The sequence below is a fragment of the Nyctibius grandis genome, chromosome 13 (genome assembly GCF_013368605.1).
Source record: "Nyctibius grandis isolate bNycGra1 chromosome 13, bNycGra1.pri, whole genome shotgun sequence".
NCBI classification, from domain to species: domain Eukaryota; kingdom Metazoa; phylum Chordata; class Aves; order Nyctibiiformes; family Nyctibiidae; genus Nyctibius; species Nyctibius grandis.
The window spans coordinates 294,392-319,195 of record NC_090670.1 but is presented as its reverse complement, the minus strand read 5'-3'; the positions used below and the strand labels follow the sequence as shown (position 1 = coordinate 319,195).

The following is a 24,804-nucleotide window of genomic DNA, read 5'->3' as shown; positions in this document are numbered from 1 at the left end:
GCTCTGGCTCGGCTCACGGCAGTAACGCAGCGACAGCTCAGCTCTGGAGAGTATTTCAATAAAATGTATTTGAAACACACAGAGCAAACCACAGCACAGAACATCCCCGCACCCTCGACCCCGCTGCGCGGGCGCCGAGGCACAGCCCCTCACGCACAGACCCAGACCCGCGAGGCAGGGCAGGCCCAGGACGCTCCGCAGCACTCGGAAAAGCCTCTTCTCCCAGCGCAGGCCACGGGCTGCCGGTACCAAAGCCCCTTGCCGGGGGTGCCGAGGGCACCAAAGCCCCTTGCCAGGCGTGCCGAGGGCAGAAGGACGTGTCCCAGCAAGGCTGATGGCGAGGCACAGCTCTGTCATGGTCCTCAATGGAGCTCCCGTGCCATGCCGTGTTCTGCCCTGAGTCTGCATGTGTCCCATTACTCAAACAGCAGCAATCCAACTCTAAATTAACACTTTCTCTTCTGTATCTTTAATTGATTCACAGGAATGAAAAGATTATCTTCCTCCCTCAGATTAATTACTTTAAAGGCTCACAGTTTCTTGGGAGACAATTCCCAACTCAGCTCTGGCGATGGAGTAAGACTGGAATCTGGCCTAAGCTGGTCTGCTGAGAAAGACCAAGTGGAGTTTTCTGGAGAGAAGAAAATAGGGGAAATGTCTCCTCTCCTCCTTGGGGAAGAGCAGTATTTTAGAAGGACCTTTTTACTCTTGTTATTTGTCTTCAGTCAGTTCAAAGTGTCCTCAGATCTCTCCTGGACGGACTTTTTCTTTACAGAGTGCTGAGGAGGACACACGAAGAGGTCAGGGCTCCAGCTGTCCCTCCTTAGCTTCTAGAAGTACAGTGTATGATTGAAATGATGCCCCAAAATCTTGGCTGTGGGCAACCATCCAGCCTCTGCTGCAAGCACACAGCCCAAAGTTTGTACATGGCTTTTATAGCCCCGAATTCTTTTTAGACATGAGTTTGAATCCATCATCCAGGATGGACCTCCGATTGCGTCTTAACCTCTTTTGTCTCTCGAGATAGATGACCGCTCCCAGGAGGAAGCAGGCGACCAGGAGGAGCACCATTCCCACAACGGCTAGAGTGATGACTGTGGCCTCTACCTGTCCCCGAGACAACTTAGCTCCAAAAAGCATGATCTTCTGGGACTCATCCTCATCCTCAGGTGGCAAGTCTGAGAGACAAACAGATAGTTCCAGTGAGAGACAGAAATACCACAACTGAAAGGTTCCAAAAAATATAAAAAAGGAGCAAAAGACCCAACGCAATCAAAGCAAGTCAAAGTAGACCCAGTCACCATCCATCTAATGGACTGTCACCCCTGAGGTCACACACAAATCTGAGACTGGAACTATCAGGAGAACGTAGATGAGAACATGCTACCGCTCTGACACCTTTCCTACTCCTTTACACCCAGTTTAAGTGAGGAAAACACTGTTGGGAAGGAAATGACTGAAAGATCAGTAGGGAAAGACTAAAGATTTGTAGGTAGATGGCTTTATTTTCAGCTGGTCTGAGCTGGCTCTGGAGTCAGCTCAGCTGGAATATTCACAGCAGCTGAAAAATGCAGTTGTGGAGAAAGATGAAAAATCAGGGAAAGAAAACACCACCATAAACTATTCAGACTTTTACCCCAGAAAAATTTAAAGGGATCTTATCTACTACACCCCTTCTCCCTGGTGCTGCTCAACCAAACGTCTTCTCACATCTGTTCTTTAAAATACCTGAAAGACCCAGGGCACGCGCTCAGGCTCTCTTCTTGGGGGAAGAGCAGAGCAGAAGGCAGATGTGCTTGTCTGCATGCTGACTCAGGCCCTCCAGCTAGCAATGGTGAATGTGGGAAGTCCCTAAACCAGTCACTGACAGTCCAAGACGGCAAGACAACTAATTTAAGGCACCCCCTTGGGTTTTGATTGAAAGGGATAAGAAAAATCACCTCCTTCGCAACGCCCTCCTTTAAACCCTTTGAATCTCTGCTGGTTTCTAAGCTCGCACTCTCCTCTGAACACAAATCCATATGCAGCAAGTACAAGACGATGTGAGGCCACTAAACTTTTTCACCTAACATGGCCAAACAAGCCTGACAAGCCCAACTTGTTTTTATCATCAGAGCACAGACACTTGGAGGCCAGATAAAGAACCTGGAACCCTCCCTGTTTCCCATCAGCAGCCAGGCCTCCACCTAACACGCTGCCCAGCCTGACAGAGCAGAGGCTGTAAGCGTGTTTGTGCTCCTCCCCTCTCCCTGGACAGATCTAAACCTCTGCACTGATCAGGTCTCCCTGCCTCCCCCGCCTCACACACAGACGGCACTCAGCAGTGCAACACACACCGTACCTGCACTGTAGTTTACGACTTCAAGCGCTGGCTCTGAAAGGAAACAAAAAGAGGGTGAGAAAGTGTTGGGCTGAACAGGGGGAGAGGCCAGAACACGGCGCGTTTGGCCAGGATCAGATCCAGAGGCAGCACGGTTTTCCACATCTTGCAGGTTTTCTTTTCTCCTGTCAATGTTTTCCCTCTCCCCATCACACCAAGAGTGTTTTTGTGTTACCTGCTTCAATAGCTGGTGAAATGAGAAGCCTTTGGACATGCATTTAGATTACAGGTAATATTCTTAGTAAACAATTACTAGCTGATGGCTGAACCGTGCTTCTCAGACACAAGCTAAAATAAAACTCCTAATAACAACACAGGCAATGTAAACCCCAGAAACCAATTTGTTATTCACTCCAGCTGCAGGTATTACCATATTCAAAAGGAATATCTTGGATTAATAGTACTTAAGTAATTATTTGCTCAATTAACTGGCTGTTTATGGTATGCAAAAGAGTTTAAGTGTGATGCAAACACTCAGAATTCAGCAGCAGTAGCAGCAAGCGCTGTTAGATGTTTTATGTAACAGTGACAGCTCCCTACCTGGTCTAGGCAAGACTGTGAAGACTATCTCCATACCAGCATGGATATGATCAGACACATGACAGTGAAGCAGCCACGTCCCAGGGTTCCCAACCAACATCTCCACCATTTCAAAGGTCCCAGGGAACAGATCCACAACATCTGCTCTGTAGCTTTTGCCATTCTGTCAAAGGCAAGGGAGGCTGTTAGCATGCAGTGCTCTGCACAGCTTTTCAGAAAGAAAATTCTGTCAGTGTCACCAGAGACCACTTCAGTGCTAGTACAGGTTTTAAAAGCTCAAAAAAAATATTTCAAAGAGCAGCTCCAGGGCTGTAGCTGGGAAAGCAAACACAATTTGGTAATGCCTAATCCTAAGAAGGGTTAACTAGACACATCAGCACAATACAGGGGCTCAGGGAGTCAGACTTGGATGTGTAAAATCACATCCCTTTCCTAGTTGGCTGAAGTTGCTGTGAAGTCATTCAAGAAGTCCAAGTCCATCAGAGTCAAGCAAAAGTGATGATATCCGTGGTCAGCCTGTGCTTCAGCAGCAGCAGGATATTCTTACCTTGTATATGAAGGTCTCAGCATGAAAATGGACTGTGTGGACATCAATCTCCTGACCCATTCCCAGCAGGTACCAGTTCACCCACTCACCCTGGAACATGGTCAGCCCAGGCAAGGTCGCATAGAGCCTCCCGTTGATGGCTGTGCAGTAAATAACACACGAGCAAAAAGAGAGAGCAAGAAAGGTTGTTATTGAAATGGTAAAGATGCTGAACCGTCTCAGAGGAAGAACATGCTGGACAAGTAAGCTACAAAGCTCATACAGCAACCAGTGCAGCAGCAGCTAGTGTCTCCCATATGACAGTGCCCCAAAAGTCTGGCAGTCTCTCTCCAGCTCAACTACTTACCCACTGCTAGCAGACAGGAAAAGTGACTCGCAGCCAAGGCCATGCTGTAGCTCAACTCAAATCTCAAGAACTACCTCTTGCTGAACACCTGCAGTCAGCCAGCAGACATGTCTGCTTCTAGAAGTTGAGGTGTGCAAAAATGGCCTTCTTAGCCCAAGGATGGGGAAATATGTACAGATCTATAAGCACACAAAGCTTTGAACAATTTACTTGGTGAACAATGAAAACAGCTAAATCCTACCAACAGGCAACCCTGTCACGCTGTGTCTCGTGCTGGCTGCACACATCCCATGCTGATCACTTCTAAAATCGCTATGTGGCAGGACTTTATGTCATAATCAGCAGAGCAAGAAGGAACACCGCTCTGACTGCAAATGCAGGAAAGGGACCGGAACAGCGAGTGAGCTGAATGCGGTGGCACACACATGGAAACTCTCATGCTCAGATGACAACAGAGATAATAAGACAGAAAAGAGACAATCTGAGGGCAGGAACACCAATGTTTTACTCCCAGATCTGCCATAGGCACTTTCTGCAGCCCAAAACAAGCATTCAACTTCAGTGTGTTGGTTTTGCTAGCTGTAATATCACATCAATTATTACAATGGATACGTGTATTTGGAGATTCTTTATATCAGCTGTACAAAACCAGCAGTAATGATAGCACACATAACTCTTCACTGTTCTTATCTCCACAACTGCCAAGGGACTTGTTTTGCTGAAAATACTTTAGGTAGATCCAGATATAATATGCAGAAAAGCTATCATAAATAACAATTTAGAAAAATGTGTTCATCCTGCTCTGGCAGAAATAGCTTTTTGGTGATCAGCTAAAACAACTGAGCCATGCATTGCAGCCACATAGCTCGGTCAATTAATTTCAAATCTAACATATTCTAATGGTCCTGAGACGAACAGAATTAAACTAGTCTGACAAGTTAATTTCACATTTGATTTTATTTCCTGTCCCGAGTCACTCAGATGCATCGGAGATTAACCTCTCTGGCCCACATCTTGCTATTCCTCCTGACAGGGACAGCCATAACAATTAGCCTTCATTGTAGATCAAAGATTCGTGCCATGTATGTGCTACAATGTTGAAAACAACAGACAGTTTAATTCTGTTCGTGCCACTGATGCCAGAAAAGGATGAGGGCACTCACTACGAGCCAGGCTCTGGGGTTGGGGTGGCTGACTACTGATAAGAGGTCACAGAGCCAACACCTCCTCTGCGCAGGCAGTAACGGGGGCCCGTGTGTCTAACAGGCATTACCGTGCATTTTGTTGCTTTCCACAAACTTCTCATCCAGCACGTTGATCTCCTGGTGATCTCCCTTACTGTAGCGCTCCATGTTCTCCTCCAAGTACCAGGACTGATTTTCATCAAAAACCAGGAATAGCAGAGCAAACTCCCTCTTCACATCCCTCCTGATCCCATCGGACCGCAGTGCCCCTCTCCGGCAGATCTTCAGGGGCCCAACCAGACCGCTGTACATATCCTGATCAGAAGGAAGGAGAAAACCTCTGAGGCAAGGATCTTCTCACCCTCTCTTTTGTACGCAGTTGTCTTTCAGCAACCTTATTTTCTGTTCCCTGCATCACTCCACTTAAAACAAACAGTGCTAACGGGTAAGTACTCTCATCAGTGAGCATCAGCTACCACAGCACAAGAACAGAGACTATACGTGCTCTTATGAATACAAATCCCAAAGCCATAAATATGAATGGTATCAAAACACTCTAATCTGTGACTGCAAAAGCATCTGCAACCTGAGATAAAAAGGCAATGATCTCCAGGCTGAACGCGATGGTTTATTGCAGGATCCTCCAGGGTGGCTGTGTGAAATCAGTGCTCTGACAATTGATCCCAGCAGTGCTCCAATCTTCCTGCGTTATCCACGGGGCCTAATTTTGGACAATTTCTGCCTTTCTGGATTAGCCCTGCTTCTCTCACTAATAGAAACCATGACTGGAATATGTTCTCACACCCTGCAAATAACTGAAGGAAGGTTAGTGTCAAGGAGACAGCGGAATTGTTTTATGAAGGTTTGTGTTAGGAAAAAACAAAGACAAACATCAGGACAAATTTGGAGGATTTCCTCTCCCTGGAGAACGCTGCACATGTCACCAGGTGGTTCTACCTCTTGGCTGGGCCAGTCTCTAAATTGTATTCAGCTCACATTGCTTTCTGGAGGAGGTGAAAAATGGGTCTAACTAGGCTTTTCTGGTTCTAACTTTTATTTTACCTTTACAGGGTCCACCGTGGAGTAGTAGATCCAAGGAACACAGGCTGAATCATTTGGCCCTGGACCAGATCTCTCAGGAACTTCCCACCGGTACGTCACAATGTCGCCTGAGTGACAGAGAAGCACCATCACCACCAGTGTGATACACCCGCTCACCAGCTTGCAAAGCAAAACAAAACAAAGACCATCCTGTCTCCAAAGTGGAAATTCAGTTCTGATTTTGTCAGATATTGCACCTTCCTTCCCCAAACACTGCAAAGCAGGATGGAAGGTCCCCTCTCAGGAGCAAAGCAGAGGGGTCACAGGATGCGCACGCTGCCTGCTAGCAGCACAGCTCTTATCTGCCACCTTTGACACTGGACCTGACCAAGGAAATTCCACCTCTCCAGTACAGGTGGAGCTTGAAATGACCTTTCTTCTCTTTGAAGTATATTGAGGCTCCTCATTCAAATTCATTTTTAAAATTACTATTTTGCATATTAGCAATACGTTCAGAAAGGGCCCAAGCCAAGAACCTGTTTGTTGCTCAGCCAGCCTGTGCGAGTTGAAGGGGACCAAAAATTATACAGATTGCATCTGGATCATGAAACAAATCGGTGATTTCACTCAGCATCCTGGCAAGCAATCGTGCATTTCTCCTATTTCATCCTATTTTCATCCTATTTTCATCCTATTGCACACAAGTACAGGTCCCAAAGAAGAGGGGCAGGCTTCCCCCACTGTGGGTGGCCAGCCCAGGGCTACCAAGGACCGACTGAGCTGTGAACTGCCATCACCCTTCTCCTTCCTACAGGCAGACCACACTCAGTGCAGGGATACAGCTGCACACAGACAAGTTTGTGCTACACTTATCCTACAAGTCGGAGGAGAAGCTGAACTCCCAGAGCTGCCATTCCCACACAAGCATCACTAAAACCATGGTGAACCTGAAGGACCAGTTGTTGTTCAGTTCCCGTTCTCTCCCACAGGAACATCTAAGCCTCCTTAAGGAAACCAGCCTAGCCACAGGCCAGACTGAGCTCTGTAAGCCCAGGCAGGAACACGGCTGGAGACCACAGCGACTTACCAGGGTTGGCTACTCGCGGCTGTCCCGTCTCCCTCTCCAGCACCCCGTGTGCATGAATGGAGTAGGGTCGCGTGGCATTGTTCTTAAACACGATGTTGAGAATATCTCCCACTTCTGCCCACAGAAAAGGACCTTGGGACAGGAAGAATGTACTCTGAGACTAGCAAAAACTGTCACCATATCTCCTGAGGATATTCCCGCCTCTCATCATCTTCTCCCCAGACATATTCCCTTATCATATTTACGATGCTCTACCTCCCTCTTCTCTACCTTACCTCTACCTCCCAAAAAGACAATTGGAGGCGAGTCCTGATTCAAGTAAGTCTTAAGAAAACCAGACTGTGCATTTCACAATAAGGGGAATGAAGGTTGTTGTGCATTTTAACTGCACCCAGTACAACTAAGGCTTGATTTCTGAATACTGCTATGCCAAATATCACAGGGTCTTGATCATGCCTTGCTACTGGTTTCAAAAAATGTGGCAATATCCAATTTGGCCTCACAGTGTCACAAATCAGAGCTGCACCCTATTTTGAATGGCATATACTGCCTCAGCCTCGCTGCTCTGCACCACTTACAGTCCTGGGAGCTGTGTCTCCTTGGACTTCCATCGCACATTGTAACATGCTCCTCCACCTCCCAAGGCCTGCCTGCTTTTGCCCCAAAAGCATTTCTCTCACAGCTACAGATTTTCACCCACATCTCTCAGACCGGTCTCTACAAGTCAGCAGTTATTTCTGCTCTACAGCGAGAGAAATGCAGGTGTAAAAAATGCTTTGCCTGAGACATGGAAGAAAGCTGGTGCACAGGCAGGCACGAGAACCCACACTTCTCTACTGCAAGCTGCTTCAGGACCCTCTTTGCTGCTGTCTCCAAAGCTGGCAGATCTGGACGGTCTGAACTTCTCCTCACTTGCATACACAGCAATGCCTAAATAACTAGGAGGCCTTCAGATCAGAGCCCTTAGCCACTGAAGCTCTAGAGTCCAGGCCCCATCGCTGTGTGAGTGGAAGATGTACCCTCTGCATATATCCTTACCCAGTATCCCCAGGTGTTCATCACCATTTATCCTGGCCTTGGGGGTCTGGAACGTCCCATCGGTGTACTCCCTGTAAACTGCTTTCTTGTACCTGGAGCCGAGCAGTCCATTCTCGTTGCTCAAAAATACATCGGCGTGGCTGAGAAATGCAGAACGAGTGCTGAGATACCCAAAAGCTCCCAGGGAACAAACGGCTAACGTGTGGCAGGGGGTCCACTAGTGGAATGGGTTTCCCAGAGACCTGCTTTGGCTGCAAAGGCGGGCACAGGGGCTGCAGCTCCCATCAGCAGCACCAGCAGTGGCATGTGCACCGTGTCGCAAGATGGCCAAGATCCCTAACGGGCTTCACCAAGGTCTACTGAGAGACTTTGCCAAAGGCCTCCCCAGAAGAAGGGCTCTACCTCTGCGCAGAATGGTTGTGCCGCTCCCTCTCCCAGCTTCGGTCAGGCACGTAGTCCCACACCACCTCCTCTGCCACGATGTAGTACGTCCGCACCCCTTTGTACTGAGGGGCAGGAGCAGGATCCCTGTTTCCACACTTGGACACCGAGTAGCGCTCCCTCATCCCAGCCTGGTAGTGGTTGCTCGTCTGGCAGTATATCTCAAAAATCCCTGAGGGAGGCAGCACAAACAAGGAAATCAGCTACTTTTAAAGATCCCAGGAAACAGATGCTTCCCATGCAGAGCTTGTGACGTGGCCAACATCGGTATGTGTTGTGTGTATCCCGGCGTCTGTCTGGGGAGCTTGGTTGCCACAGGCCGAGATTAAAAGGGGTTGTTAGGGAAACCAAGCAGGAATGGAACAACAAAGTCCGACACAAAAACCATCTCAGGAGCGTTTCTTACACAATAACCAGCTTATGAGATGTGAAGAAACCAATAGGGACGTAACTGTGCTACCCACTGCTGAGACACTGGTCAAGTAAAAGACTAAGCCTGGGAACGCCAAAGCAGAAGAGACCACTGGCAGCTGAGGCCATCACACGGTGTGAACGAGACACGGCATCGTGTGCCTGTCCCGCACACAGGGAAGGCTGGGCTCTGTCATACACGTGACTCTCCGCAAGCACGGACAGGAGAGTTCAGCTCTGGCGACTCTCTGCTACCTTCTTCTGAACACCATGTTTCTATGGGTCGCAGGCAGCAGTGTCCACTGGGGCTGTTGCTACCAATATTTAATAGGAAGTGGCAGCCTAGAGAATCAGTCTGGGACAGTATGGGACAAGATCCTGTATCTCCTGTTCTTCTCCAGGATCAGACGCAAAGACAGGAGTGTGGCCTTGTAAATGGGACCAAACAGGATCTAAAGCACAGCTCACCCTGCAGAGTTTACACTGCTAAAGAATCAGCCACAGGAGCAATGCAGCTAAATTAGATATGCAGGTGCTTACCCTCGTTATCAGGTTGCATGAAGGCAGTAGCAAACGTGTGGGGGAACAGATTGGTTGAATCTCTCCGCATGCCGTTCATCTGCAGGGTGTTTCCCTGAAACACAGCTCCATGCACATCCGCTTCGCTGCCCAAGCCCAGAAGGTGCCAGGACACATTGTCTCCTTCACACACGTTCAGCCCAGGCAAGTTACCAAACATAAGCCCGTTGATGGCTGCAAAGGAGAAAACAATTACCCCTCTGCAGGCAGACACCAGCCAAGAGATTCACTTTGTGCACACACTTCGACAGGGCAGCCCTGCCACTGGAAATGTAGCTTGCTTGTAATTCACCCCTGCATACGCCCAGGACACGCTTCCTGAGGCAGCTGTGCCTCTTGTCCCACGTCCCACCCTCTGCCTCCAGCCTCACTTGACCTCAGGCCAACACAACCCACAGCCACTCCAGCCTCCCAGCACAGTCTTTAGGTGACCACCGCCCCGTGTTTTGCAGGTTTGTTCCCACTGCATGCAGAACAGTGTCAGGCCATACCATGCATCCTGTTTGACTCCTCAAAGCCATCATCCTTTCTCACAGAAGTCTCTTCCATTCTCAAATAGTACTTTATGTTTGCATTTAAATACCAGCTGAGGTTCTCATCAAATACGCTGAAGAGAAGGTAAAATTCTTTGTCGATCCCTTTCTAGGATAAAATCATAATGATGTTAATTTTTAAAACACACAATTCACCATCCTTACAGCTAAAGCTGCTCTGTCTGGCTCTCACGTTCCCCTTTATCTTAAAACTTGGCTCATGGAGGGCCAGGGCTCTATCCCTTTACTCCTGTTGAATGTTCCCCCTTTGTTCCACAACAGGCACACTCGTGGATTTTCCATATTTCACATGAGTAAAAGGATCAAAATTCAGCCAAGGGTATGAAGTCATCACCTCCTTCCCCCACCACCCCTACGTTTAGGTGTAGGTTTCACCACCTACCCAAATCAGAGCTGAGATCAGAGCCCAGCCCACAAGACAGGCTGATGACTGTTCCACCCCTCCTTTCTCTCACCACAGGCCTGGACCTGGGATTTTTTTATCACCCCAAATCCTTGAAAACATTAATTCTGCTAAGAAACACATTCCAAAGCACAGTGTGTTCCCCCACTAAAAGAACATTCCCAGTGTGGTCCAGATTCTCATTCTGATACCAGCTTCCTCAGCTGTACCCAGGAAGACACCCTGCAGCAAGGGCTCGGCGATTCCCAGTCTGCGGCACGCGGGCACACGAGGAGTGGCCGTGCACCGTTCCCAATTAAGCATTCATTAAAGGGTTGCCTAAGATTGTGGAGCCAGAATTGCTGCCCCGGGTGATTTTTCCCTGTCCTGCCTTTCCGAACAAGTCTGTCTCGGTTTTGTTTACACCCTTTCAATACCTGCAAACATTTTATCACCATCACAGCTCCTGCACATAGTGGGCTGTATATATTCAAAGATCCACATTTCCACCCTGTGTGACATGCTGAGCTCTTCTGCACTCCTATTTTAGCCACGTCGTGCCACCACTGAGAGTGAACTGCTCTAGGGAGGCTCTCGGGGCAGCTCTTTTCAGGCTCACCAGCCACTCTCTACCCTACAGCACAAGGTACGTAGGGTGGCACTAGGTTGTTTTTCTGCCACCTAATGTTTTTCCCAATCAGGCTCTGCTAATCTGCCTTGCACTTCCCCAGTGTATTAATTTATTGCCCTCCATAGGCTTACTGCCACGAGCAGACTATCCCTGAGTGAAATTCCAAGAGGAAGTTCTGGTCGCCCCTCAGATTCCACCTCTCTTTCATCAAAAGCATCAAGGCTGACATGGATTTTCACATGCTTTTTTGTAGCGAGCTCTGCTTGGAAATGAACTGACCTTGCAGAAGAAATGAGGCTCACCCAAACCTCAAAGCGTTCTATCAGTCAAGCAAACCACCTGTAAGTACGTGAAAATCTCTCTTCAATGTTTCTGAGGCTGCAATGAACATTCCACATGCCTCTGAAAGCAGCCTGCTGTGCAAGGCTCAGGACAAGAGTTACCTATAAAGTCACATCCAAGGTACAGCTGTTCAGCCAAGTTTGTCCATGAGTTTTAAAGCTGAGCCCAGAAACCATTTCAAGGGCAGCCCTTGGGAGCGCCAAACACCAGCCATTCCCACCCGAGACCTGGGCACCAGCTGCCCGATGGTAACCTGCCTCATGGCTTTGACTTGACTCCCCTGGACTCACACTATTGTGCGTTTGTTTTCATTATGTTCCTTAATGTTTTGCTGATGCTTCCCTTATCCGCAAGAAAACAACCTGGTAAGAGCGTGGCAGGAAAACCCCCCTTACCTGTTTGTTGCTGTCATCCAAAGTGCCCGGCTTGCAGATGACCAGCGGCCCTACTAAGCCCGAACTGGGGTCTCTGACGGGATTCACAGCCGAGCTGTACATCCAGGTCAGGCAGGGAGGGTCGCTGGACGCGGGCCCCACGTGCTTCGGCACGGTCCAGCGGTACGTAAAGTTCTGCAGCGGTGCAACAGAAACCCCATTCTGGGACAGACCTTTAAAACACAGATGGGGTTGGTTATTGCCAAGGTCCCTGTACAAACTGGGTTATGTTTCCTCACCTGCTACATTCATACTGGACTTTACTTCATTCATGTCACCAAAATACTCGGCATCTCTGAGGTGGGCATGTTTATAAGGCACATGGGGAGCTGCTCTCAGTACCACATAAATTCTCCCCGGTGCCGTGGCAGAGATGGGCATGGTGATGGGAAATAACAAAGCAGATCCAGCTGCATCTGGGGAGATGGATGTTGGAAGCACGTGGTTATCTAAGCTGGAGTGCACTGGGCACATTCCTCTGCCCATGCCGTCTCAAACAGCTAGAAATGGCCTGAGCTTTGCTTTACAATTTTCATCTGAAAAATAGCACCTCTGGAACAATACTCCCTGTGGTATCCTCCCTGGGCACCAGTTCAGGGGGAAGCCTCCTTCAGCGAGGCCTCAGGCAGGCTCTGAGGACCAGGCTGGCTTCCACCCAGCAGGACATCCAGTCCTTCCTTGCACAGAGGAGATCCGGGCTGTGGAGCTCCACCACCAGCATCAGCACTGAATTACTCGAGAGAAAGGAGCCACAAACCATCATGGTACCGCATCCCTTCCCACGCCTTCCCATAGGAGACTCCGTGAGGCTGGATGCTGAAAGGCCAGGAGGCTTTGTTAACAAACGTCACCAAGATGGTGTCTCCAACTTCAGCTTTGATCACTGGACCTGCACAAACAGCAGAGAGAGCATGTCAGCCACAGCGACTCCCTGGATGACCAGGCAAACCGAAGAAGCCAGGGCCACCTCTCACCCAGGCTGAGGGCAGCAGAAGATGCAGAAGAAAGGTGGACGCCTAAGGCTGTTCAGCCCTGACAGTGGGAGCAGGGGGCTGACAAGAATTATCTGAAAGTGCTTTGGGTCTGCAGGAGAACTCGGAGGGGCTTCAGGCCTTTCACAGAAGGAGGAATAAGCAAGCAGCCAGCCATGGCTCATGACCCGCACAGGGCACCCGCAGCGTCCCGCAGGCACAGACTCGGGGCAGCACCGCAGCCAGGGAAGGCGCGTGGAGATGAACTGCCCGGTGCCCACCGCCGCTGTGCCCAGCAGCCCCACGAAGGAAAAGGACAGCGCTAAGAGCCGACCACCCAGCCTTCCCCACCACACAGCTGCGTGTGTTTTAGGGCGAGAAGAGGCAGCGCAAGCCCCTGGCACATCCCTGCGCAGCGAGGGCTGGCCGCACTGCACCACATCGCAGCTCAGTCCCTCACGGCCCCGTATCTCTTCTGGGCTTCCCAACCACTTTATCAAGTCTGCTTTAATCAGTCAGTTCAAGTGAGTTCACATAACTTCCCTGCGGATGTCACTTGTTTATCTGACCGGGGATTTTCATCAATTAATCCTTCAGCGTTTTTAGTTTACCAGTAGAAAGTACCTGTAACTTCCTTCTACAAAGTCATATCCCAGTTTTCCCTCAGTCTTTCCACTTGTCTTTCTGTAGGGATGTGGCTGTTGCTGGTAATGCTAACCCTTTTTTTAACTCAGTTGCCAAGGTCCAGCAAGACCCTGTCAGCTCCTGGTAGTTACGCTGCATCTCTCCTATGCATAACTCCACCATTTTTCAGCTGCTTACATTTCTTTTTTGCCTCTCTCCACTATTCCCTCCCCCCCGCCCCCAGTCTGTATTTTACGCCACGTGCTCTCGCCTTCCGTGGCCTCTGCTGGCATTGCTGTTGCTAATTTCTGGTGTCATGAGATTATCAGTCACTGCTGATGCAGCAGATGGGACCACACCTACATGCTTCTACCACGTACGTCACAGCCTTCACACACAATTTATTTGCCTCTGCCCTATTTTCTCCTCTCATCTTTCTTCACCACCCTCCCTGTTACCCGGCTATAACAGAGCGCACCCACTCAGGAGAGGAAGCTTTCTGTCAGACAGTGGGGTTTGCAGCATGCCTTGAAGGGGCTCAGTCAAAAACACCCAGCTGTGGGCTATTACTACCTGTTCAGCTCGAGTTACAAATACCATACCGTGTCCCTCAGCCCTTACTACTCACCCCTGAAGACTGCCCCAGCAGAAGAGGGATTCTGCCTATTCTACCATTCCACATCCTCACTCGTCCCCCTTGCTCTTAGATGTGACTGCTGCGAAACACCTCCTCTGTGCCCCTCACTGCACCACGAAACGAGAGGACAGTTACAGCCGACCGGCACTCCCGACACCAGCATCATTCTCACTGACACTGAAAGAGGATTTGTGTTGCTGGATGATTCCTACCGAGTATCCCGAGGTGCTTCTCTTCTTCCAACTGCTGCTTCTCCTCACGGAAGCTCTCATCAGTGTATTCCACATACTTTGCCTTCCAATAGACTCCCCCGATGCGGTAGGGGCTACGCTTGAAAAACTCCTCAGCAGGGCTAAATGCAAAAAGCAAATGTCAGGTCATTTCTATGAAAATCAGTTTTCTTCTCCCCACACTCCTCTGGCAATGCCAGCAGCCTCTCCAAGCAAGCAGCTTTTCAGACAAGGACAGCATCTCTGGTTTGGAAGCAGCTCAGCTTGTCTCTGTGAAGCTCTTTTGTCCTACAGACTCATCTACCGGCTGTGTTCAGGGAGCACCTCTGGCAGGCAGCCCCCTCCCAGCAGGAACAGCCAGGTTCGATGGCACAGGTCTGAACAGCATCTCTATGCAAGATGTGCAAAAGAGGGCAGGGAACAACACGGCAGCGCAGTAAATGAAAAGGCAGTGCTAAAACACCGAGCTCTTCAGAGCCCGGGGGACAGCCAACTGCAATCATAACTGAAAAAAACCCCACACAACAGCTGTAAAGAGATTTATCTCTCCACCACCCTCTCCAAACACACAGGCAGATGTAACATGCCTTGCAGAGGAGGCAGCTTGGTTACAGGGCCAGCTCACAGGTCTAAGGAGCTTTCAGTTCTAAGGTCTGCAGGAGAGCTGCTGCGTGGCTTCGGGTAAATCATTAACCGCTCTGCATTCCTACTTCTCCATCTGAAAGAGGTACACCCTCCCCAACAGCTTCCCAGGGAAGGAATGCAGGGGGAGGAATCTCTTTGTTTCAGTTAGCCAAAGTCTGAACGGGAAACCACTCACCCACTGCTGTCACAGCCTGACGTGCGGGGTGGAAGGCTGTCATCGGGGTCACTGCGTTTGATTCCCTAGGAGCTGTGTGCTGCAGCAAGGCTGTGCTGCAGCGTACCTGCAGGCCAGCTCTGCCACCCCGTGTCTGCTGCAAGACGGGCTTTCTTAACAGTCCACACACACAGACCTGTTCCTAGGTCAGGCACCACGAGCAGAAATGAAGCCCAGAGACAAATGGGACCGTTCACATTCTGCATAAGCTGGGACTCCCGGTGTCTGTGGGTAAGGCTACGAAACACAGCACACATCCTGGAGGTACCTAGGGCCGCTCTCAGCACAGTCTAGCTACAGCAGCCTACGTTTCCAGACGGGGTGATCTGCCTTCCCAGGAAACGTACCCCACGAGAACTGCAGGCATGTATTTTGGTAAGAAAGAAATCCCACATTTTCCTTTGCAGCCTCCCCGACACAGACCAGAGAGCCCCAAACACCGCCCGAGCCCACCAGCCTCTTGCTCACCTGCCTGCCTCACTCAGCCGTTTCCCACTGCTCTGGTCGAGCCCTGAAGGTCCGTAGTCCCACTGCACCTCCTTGGCAGCTATGTAGTACTTCCGAACTCTCCCTTCCAGGGTGGATGCCGGAGCTTGCCGAGAACAGGGCCGGACTTCGTAGAGTGCCCCCATCCCAGCTGTCCAAGACATGGCAGAGGACACACATGCTTAACCCCTCTCAGCCAGTCTGACCGGGCAATGAGCACGGTCCCACCTTCCCACCATGAACTGGCCATTTTCCCTCTGTTGTCCCAGAAGGCACACGGCTGGGAGGAGGTGATGAGGGGTGGTTCCCACAGCAAGGAGCTTTCTGTGCTAGTGGGCAGAGCTTACCTTAGATATTGGAAGCTACAGAAGTACAGAGAGAGAGCGAACAGAGCCTTCTGCTATCCTCAGAGGTACCACACAAGTGCCTCTTACATGGACCAGAGCTCTGAAGGCACTGCCTCATCTTGGCTTTCAGCTGTACCAAACCTATTTTCTTCACCACTGATCAATGTGGAACATCACACAGTGGTGCAAGTCATCCCCACTAAGTCTGGCCTGCACATTAATAACCAATCCACCCCAATTTACACAAGACAAGGAAGCAGTTTTTAATGGGAATGCTGCCCGAGCACTGTCCCCTACCACACTGCACATCACAGGACCACGCTGGGAGGAAAAAGAGAGGCCACAGAGTGCAGGATATATTCCAGCCTCTGCCTTACCTTGTATGTGATCGTTGATCTGACAGCTCAGTAGCCATCTCCCAGGGTTACTGGGGATCATGTCTGCTGTAACAAAAGTGGCTGGGAAGAGGCTGGCCACATCTGTCCTGTGGCCTCGAATATTGAGCGTTTCTCCATGGAAGTAGGCTGTATGAACATCAATTTCATTGCCCATCCCGAAGAGATGCCATGAAACGTGATCCCCAGCACACATCGTCACCTCGGGGAGGTTCCCAAACACGTAACCGTTAATAGCTGTAAAACCAAGCAAGACAAAAATCAGAGATTAGAAAAGGGGCCTTCAGAGCTTCTGCCAGCAGGTCACAGCACAGACGTGTTTGGAGGATGGACCTAACCAGAACTCATCCTCCTCTTGTTCCAGGAAGCCCGGCTCCACAGGTCATTGCTAACACAAAGTGTACTCAAAATCTCCAAACAGCTCACAAAGGCTCACTCAAACCACAGACTAAATCAAAGTAACATCTCTTTTTCCTGGAGCTGTTGCACTGTCCCTGTGGTATTGTTTGCGTGGCACATGATCTCAGAGCTTGTAGTCTCCCCTCTGCCCACACCCTGGCACACAACAGCAGAAAGGGCATTTCAAGACACCAGAGCACTGACACCCCCGAAGCGTCTGGGCAGAGTCAGGGGCTTCACAAAGATGACACTGACCGTGCATTTTGTTGCTCTCTTGGAATTCCTCATCTTCTTTGTCTACGGAGCCTGGGTCTGTGCAGAACAACGCTATGTTCTCATCCAGGTACCAGCTTAGGTTCTCATCCACCACACTGAACATCAGAAAGAAATCAATGTCCACATCCTGGCGCCTTTGAGAGCTGCCAGTCAGTATTCCTGGGGTGAAAGAAAAGATGAACCAATACCCATGCATGCAGGAAAGCAGACATCAGGCAAGGGATTAAAACACCAATAGAAGAGTAACTCTTATCACACGAACTGGAGACAGATGCTTTCCCCACCATCCCGGCACAGCACACTGCAGAGTCCCAGCAAGCTCACTCTTTTCTAACCCAGCCCTGCTAACCCGTTTCTCACTCCCAAGCAGCTCTGCCACTGCGTGGCTGAACTGCCTCACCCTCGGTGTTCTTACTCCTGCTGAAATCAAACAGGGCCCATTCATTTTAACACACAAACTAGGTCTTGGACAGGGTTCCTGCTTTTAACATGGATTCAAACAGCTCACTCAGATCAAGAGGCCTACAAGCTCACCTGCCCAGCCACCAAGAAAACCCAGCTAGAACACAGATACTGTCTTCTCCAGCCATGCTGTATTTTCCCATGAAGCTGGGAGCTGCCCACCAGAGTATCTTCTCATCTTATCCTTGTTCAAGTCACCAAAACATCTTCACAGTATGACACTGCAGCCCTCAGCTGCTTTCTCTTGTAGTTTTTACCTTTTTTGCATGTAAGTAAAGGCCCAATTAATCCAGATGCAATGTCCTTTGGTGCATCAATATGAGAGTGGTAGATCCAGGTCAAGCAGTTTGGGTCATCAGCAGTTGGGCTGTGATCTTCAGGGACAGTCCAAGTATAGGTGTAATTCCCTCCTGGGAAAACCGCATCATCCTTCTTCTGATCCTGAGGGGACATATCGGGATACAGGGATCCTAGAACAATTGAGCAATCACAACATGCACTCAAGAACAGTAGAGATGTCCATACACATAACCTTACACTGAGCTGCTCTCACTCAGCAGAGCTGCACATAAACACTTGGGTAGCAGGTTTCAAAGTGAGACTCACCATCCCAAGGCTGAAATAGTGATTAATCATCATTCTCAGGGAAACTGAGGCACAGAGCCATTGTAAGGCAGCTTGCCCAGTAAACGGGTCAGCACGGAGTCAGAAAGGTGATTCCCATTCTGCCTATTGCTACTTTGCCTTCAACTCTGCAACGTGCCACAGTCAGCCTCTCTACAATCTCTGGGGTTGCTTCAAATAGCAGTTCTCTGGTCTCATCCTTCACCATTCTCGTGAACTCCCTGAAACTCATCACACTCATGACTCTTATACTACAGCACTTCAAATAATGAATATAACTCTTTTCCTTCTGCACCACTCTCCCACAAGCAAGTTTTGAAGGTTCTTCTAAAATGAAGAAGCCTGGGCTGTGTACTGTAATGCCCAGGTCAGGAAGCTGCTAACCCAACATCAGGTGACTTCACTAAACACCTAAGGGCAGTGGCTTTCCAGCACTACAGCTTTGGGCTACCCAAGTCTGCGGCTTTACAGACATCTCTCATCCGTGCATACTCCTAAGTTCCCAGTGAGAAAAATCTGTCTCCTTTACAGCAGTGGCTCATTTACCTTCAGAGTCCTTTTCGTAGAAAACACCATGCGGATGGATCGTATACGGTCGACCAGCAAAATTTTTCAGGTGTACTTTGATGGTATCCCCCACTTCTGCCCGGATGACAGGCCCAAGGAACCCCAGCCAGCCAGGTTTGGGAACCTCAGTGGTGTACGTGGAGTCCGTGTATTGCTTATAGACAGATTTCTTGTACGTGCTTCCCACCCTGTCTTTGCCAGGCTGGAGGAACGTTGAGGCCTTGCTGTTAAATTCAGAAAGGGGAAAGGCACCGTGAGTCATGTATCATATAAAACAGCTGGTTGATAACAGAGTGACAATGACACAGCTTTCCCAGGTGAGCCCGAAAGCGTTGGCATCAGAGGACCTCCTGCGTGCTCCAAGCCGCCCGTGAACTTCCTCCTCCCGCTCCTCTGACTGCTGCGACATGGCTACCTGCTGCTTGAGGAACAGGCAACACTGGCTGTTACACTTGCCTGCTCTCTGAGCACGTGAAACACAGCGGGGACATGGGCACATTAACAGCATGGTGAGCCTGGGATCACAGCCCCAGGTACAGCCAGACACCTGCCACCGCACACGGCCACGGCCCCGTCCCCAGCTCTTCACTAAGGGACACAAAGCGCACCCCGAACTGTGCAGCGCACACAGGGAACGGGAAGGATGGTGCTGCTCTGACAGCCACATGTGGGTAACACAGGGAAGACAAAGCCCTTCTCACACCTGCTTCAGAAACTCACTTCGATGCCTTCAGGGCATTTGCAGCTAAATCACAAGAGGAAAGAAAAAAAAAAATCTCCTGAGCTCTCCAGCCAAAATTCAGTCAAAGATTATTTTCTACTTAAGAGATTCTGAATTACTTGTAGAATGGCAGCTAAGTCAGGCAGGTACGTACCCAGCACATAACCAGCTTCCAGAGTTAAAACCTCATACAGGTACCAAAGTTCAACTCACAAGTATATTTGCTCTTTATGGCTATTTCTTAGTAGGTAAGAGATGAATCATAGTCCAGGTATTAGTGGGTCTGGCCTAAATGAGAGCTGAAGTTACTCCCTCCCCCTTCCCCCCAGTATCAATCACCCTGCAGTAATATAAGTAGCCCCAAAATACAGGCAAACTCTAAGGTGTATCTCCAGAAGAACAGTGGAAAACAGAACATTAAGTGCTGCTCTCGTCATTCACAACGTGAAGGGCTGGGCTCCAGCCCCCTCCCCACAAACTTTCCCATTTATAGTGACTCTGACATTAACATTATAGAACACACCTGTGGGCCAGCCTGGGGCAGCTGCCCTGGGTTTAACTGCTGATGGCCTCGATCACCAGCCCACAGCTGGCCACACACTGAAAGTGGAGCAGGAAAGGGATTCTATAAATTTTATCCCCACAAAACCAGGACACCCTCCTACTCCTGCTGTGCTGTTTCTGAAAGATATGTATAAACCTGTGCTATTTATTATGGAGGGGAAAATGACTGAGAGCAGGTTAAGAAATACAGGTTATTTGCCACAGAAAATGGGCAGGGAAGCATAAATGCCTTTAAAAAGCCGTGGAAAGCTACAGAGGGAAAAAAAAAAACACAACAAACAAAAAAACACCAAAGAAAAAGGTTTGGTGTTTTGAAAATTAAAACCAAAACCTGTTTTTGTAGTGACTCAAAGTAATTATTGCAGATCTACTTTTGCAAGAAAAACAAAAACATTTCTCAAACAACCCCTGAAATTTCACGCAGGAAGTTCCATTAAGTCTAAGGCTTGAAATTCCATTTCAGCAAAAACCAGCTGTCCCTGTGAAGTCGTTTACACCAAGGTGAGAAGTCATCATGCCTCAGGATACACAAGCTGATCACCAGCTGGAACTAAGGAAAATGAAACCCCAGGGCAGAGCACTGCACAATCTGTTCTATTACAGCGTGGCTGTACTTCCCTCTAGCACACTGGATGCTCCGTCAAACCGACCATTCCTCTTCCCACTGATACAGTTTCTATGCTCCTACGATAAAACAAGTTAACCATTAAGCTCAAAGATCAGACATCTATCAGATCATGCCTCTTGCTTGCTTAGATGCCCCAGAATACTTGCATGAAATCACTCATAAAATTACTATTTTAAGCCAGTACCAGACTAAATTCTCACAGAACTAAACACACCTGTTCTGTGCAACGCTTTGGTTAGTGAGCACGTTCCGTCCTGTCGGAGCGTAGTTCCAGTCCACCTCGCGGATCCCCAGGTAATAGACTCGGGTGACACCTCCAGCGAATGTGTGTGATAGCACGTGGGCATAAAGCAGCCACAACCAGAACAATCCCATCATAGCCCGAAGCGAAGGCTCTTCTGGAGGTTACACCTATTCGGGAGAAAAGAAAAACAAAGGTAATGAAACAGCAATGGAATATGACCACGTGGTTTGGAGGTACGGGACATTTGGGGAGGGTATGAAGAAGGCGGGTAGAAGCCCTACTGGGATCATTATTCAAACATCCCCGGGTTCTGAGACAAGAAGGAAATCACTCCCACAACAAAATGAACGCACAAGGTGGATGGAGATTATGCCTTGCTCATCAGTCCCCAATACCAAACATGCTTCTCTCATAACAGTTTGATTAATCTTTTTTTTTTGTCTGTAGTGCTCTTCCAAGTGCTTTGTCCCAGTGTTGAGACAATATTGCTGATTCAGTAAGGTTTCACGCAGCAGATGAGGTGAAGCAAGCACTACATCAGTGGAAAAGGCACACGTAAACCCATACGCTGTGTGACTGTCTCAGGGCGGCGGGGTCCTGAGCACAAAGTACCTTGCACATTGGGATTTCAAGTGACCAGTTTTTCACCACCTCTGATGTCCCAAATCATCTTACAGGACCACACACAAAGCTCAGGGAAATAGCCCTGACCAAGTATCTTTAGATTTTAAACTGTTGCCAAGATCCCTCTATTCTACTAAGCAACCTGAGGAAGTCCAATTTAGTCACTATGAAGTAACTTTGAATTTTAACTTCTTTAAAGATTGCTCTTAAAGAGTGGTTCTCCGTAATCCAGGGAGTGCATCTTAAGTGGGCTGCACAAGGCTCTTTGCTTTGTCTAGTTCCATTAAATATTTTCCCTATAATTTAGATCATGACGTAAAGAGCTTACTCATAAAACTTCCAATCAACACCAAGCTCGGTGTGAATAAGCACCAGAAATCCTCCGAAAAGAGATCCAGGGCAAGTTGCAGAAATTGTCTGAAATCATCAAAATACAATTTGTGAATATAAGTTCAAAGAACTACCTGTATGAAGGAGAAACTGGTGCAATATAGGGCAGCAGAATTACACCAAAGGATAAGAAAATAGCTTAGGGTGAAAATGGATGACAAACTAAATACAAACAGACATGAAAGTGCTCATCCAGTGATATAATTAACTAAGCTGCATGTAACCAATAATTAAATTATCATCTAAAATAGATGTCCAGCTCTTGAGACACATAACAGCAACTTAGAAATAAGTTCAGCAGAAAGAAACAGAAAGCAAAAGAATTGGAAAAATGTGACCCAGCAGGAAAGCTTTAAAGGAATCAGTTTTGTTCCACTTCAAAAAGAATGGGATGGTGACACAACACCATGCCAAACACAGGAAGGTTTATTTTATAAAGAGGTTGCCATTATTTATTCTCTCCTTTCTTTGGTAACAGCAACATGAATATATCAGGTTTACTTGCAGCAAAGCTGGATGGTCTGCAGGCTTTCAGCTAGCACGGCACCACGCTAGAGCGGCTTTCCCAGAGCAGCTGTGAAATCCTACCACATCCAACACCCCCTGGACAGGATCCAAGCCCAGCATGGGGCCAAGGACTAGGTACCTGTTCGTATCACTTCCAGACCTGTGCTTCTGACTTCCAGACACACTGTACTATCCTCAGAAGCTAAAAATAATCAAGCATTACTGATTCCAGTCATTAAATTTAACAGCTGAGAGAAAACAACCCTCAACTTGGAAGAACCTTCTTTCCCTCCTTTCTCAAAAGGGGGCTGTAGGGATCTCTCCAAATCCATCAACACGGTACAGCTCTGCTCCAGCGGCTCCATCAGCAAGCCCTTCAGAAGGTCAGTCTCACATTCCTGGTCCCACACCTGAAGAAACTCGGGTACAGAACAGCCCCTTCCCCGTGGCCCTGGCAGAGCACACGCTCGATCCCACTGCTGCGCGCTGTCCCCTAACCTCACCGCCCTCATTCCCTGCTCCTGCTGCTCCAGCGACTGGTGCTGGTCACCGGGGGGTGAAATACCTGCGCTGACCCGCTCCCTCCGTGCCAAGAAGAGGTTTCAAAGCCAGGAGTTGGGAAAGCTCCCCCCGTGCTGCTTCACACACACACACACCACAGTAGCACAAGGCAGTGGCGACAGCAACGGGGAAGTCAAGCCGGCAGCACCAGCCCCCAGCCCGAAACCTCCCACCCCATGGGCACACCCTGCTGGGAAGGGCAAGGGGATGCCTTTGACCCAGCCGAAGAAGCGGCTGTCTTGTCAACGCGGGTCAAAGGACACGGGAGCAGCTTTCCGGGGAAACGGGTGGCCGTCCTCGGGGACCGGGAGCAGCCGAGCCGGGGAGCCAGCGGGGGCTAACCTTTACGTCCTCTCACGCTAATGGTTTTTGCCAGCAACGTCACATCCTAGGAAAGGGCAAAGCTCAGACTTTATACCAAGGGTGTAGAGCAACTCTGACAGTCCCTGCTCACCACATCAAAGCTCCGCACCGCAGCATCGGGACACTTATCAGGTAAGTGAGACGTGACCAGAAGCCACAGCAATCTAAATGCCTTGTGAACACGCTCTGGCGTCAAAGGCAAAGTCTTCAGGACAGCCTGACGAGGCTCTGTAAAGTCCCGTCTGGATCTTGGGCTGGAGTTTGAACATGACATCGCGTGTACCTCTGTGGCAATTTTAGGAAATCACAAAAGAACATCACTCAATGAGGATTCAGCAGGCTCGACTGATCCTGTTCTCACAAGCTCTTTACAGTGACTAATCACCATTTACTCTAGTGAAAGAAACAGACAACCTTACATTCCTTTCAAAAAAGTTAATTTTTCTTTGAAATATATGCCTTGACTAAGAAAATAAAAGCCAGCCCAAACTTTGTATTACATTCACCCCGAAACTTGATACTTTACAGCAGAATCCTCACTCCCAGGACTTCCCTTCGCCAATCCATTACTAGTACAGGAATTGCAAACGAACAGAAAATCACATTTCAGCCCCTCTGGTAGCTGACCAGCCTCCATTTCATCACGGCAGACAGGCTGACCCCACGGGGCTTTCCCGACACTCGACTGCAGAGAAGCCACTGCCCAAAAAAGGGGGAAAAAACATTAAACGGACCAAGGAAACGATTTCATCCCTTACCGGCGGCGGGGCTGGACGCGGCTCTGCGGGCAGGGCGGGAGCGGCAGCCGGAGGGGACAAAGTCTGCGCCGTAAAACGGGCGGGCGCTGCCTCGCCCCCCGGCTGGCCCGGCCCCGGCGCCGCCCGCTGCCCCGCCCCAGGCCCGCTCCCCCCGCAGACCCGACGGCGGCTTCCCCGCCCGCGGGGCCCGGGCCGCTCCGCTCCTCACCGCCCCGCCGCGCACCTGCCCGGGCCGCAGGGCCCCACCGGGCCGCCGCCACACTGCGGCCGCCCGCGCCGCGCACCTGCCCGCCCGGCCCCGGTGTCGGTCCCGGTGGGCCGCGGCCCGGCCGGGGGGGGCTCGGCCCCACGGTGCGGCGAGCCCCGGGAGCGAGGGGCGGGGCCGGAGCTGCAGCACGTGGGCAGCGGCACCTACCTGCCGGGCGGGGCAGCGGGACCGGACACATCCCGGGCCCGGCCCGGCGCCGCCAGCGGCCCCTCCCCAGGGACAGGCCAGGCGTGGCGCGGCCCCTTTAAAGCCGCCCAGTGACGTCACGGGTCCCGCGCCGCGCTCCCTCGGGAGCACAACAAGAGTCACGCGCGCAGCCGCCGGGCGAGGCCGGCGAGTGGGCGGGGTCAGGCGGCACGGGC

At 49.9% G+C, this 24,804-nt stretch overlaps 1 protein-coding gene across 7 annotated transcripts; it reads right to left on the bottom strand.

The window, feature by feature from the left end:
• Positions 1 to 42: 42 nt before the first annotated feature.
• Positions 43 to 24,685, bottom strand: HEPH (hephaestin). Of its 7 annotated transcripts, XM_068411851.1 has the most exons (23): positions 24,175 to 24,269; positions 23,508 to 23,701; positions 21,924 to 22,012; positions 20,942 to 21,138; positions 18,794 to 19,038; positions 17,881 to 18,093; positions 17,141 to 17,320; positions 16,469 to 16,723; positions 15,727 to 15,895; positions 14,382 to 14,521; positions 12,695 to 12,826; positions 11,899 to 12,110; positions 10,086 to 10,236; positions 9,556 to 9,768; positions 8,566 to 8,776; positions 8,164 to 8,303; positions 7,126 to 7,257; positions 6,060 to 6,166; positions 5,087 to 5,312; positions 3,468 to 3,607; positions 2,921 to 3,083; positions 2,342 to 2,374; positions 43 to 1,178 (listed from the first exon to the last, which is right to left on the bottom strand). In XM_068411851.1, exons 4-23 carry the CDS (start codon positions 21,103 to 21,105, stop codon positions 934 to 936), a joined length of 3,471 nt encoding a protein of 1,156 aa, XP_068267952.1. In that variant the 5' UTR covers positions 21,106 to 21,138; positions 21,924 to 22,012; positions 23,508 to 23,701; positions 24,175 to 24,269; the 3' UTR covers positions 43 to 933. The 7 variants fall into 7 exon arrangements, with proteins under 7 accessions (XP_068267952.1, XP_068267953.1, XP_068267954.1 ...); XM_068411852.1 differs by lacking the exon at positions 23,508 to 23,701 and having other exon boundaries at positions 24,175 to 24,275; XM_068411853.1 differs by lacking the exon at positions 21,924 to 22,012.
• Between the last annotated feature and the right edge of the window lie 119 nt (positions 24,686 to 24,804).

Coding starts and splice junctions, on each gene's coding strand:
- HEPH (XM_068411850.1), bottom strand. CDS start 21,105: ATGATGGGATTGTTCTGGTTGTGGCTGCTTTATGCCCACGTGCTATCA. Junction 17,321..17,880: donor TTTACTTACATGCAAAAAAG/GTAAAAACTACA, acceptor CTTTCACCCCAG/GAATACTGACTGGCAGCTCT. Junction 16,724..17,140: donor AGAGAGCAACAAAATGCACG/GTCAGTGTCATC, acceptor TTGGTTTTACAG/CTATTAACGGTTACGTGTTT.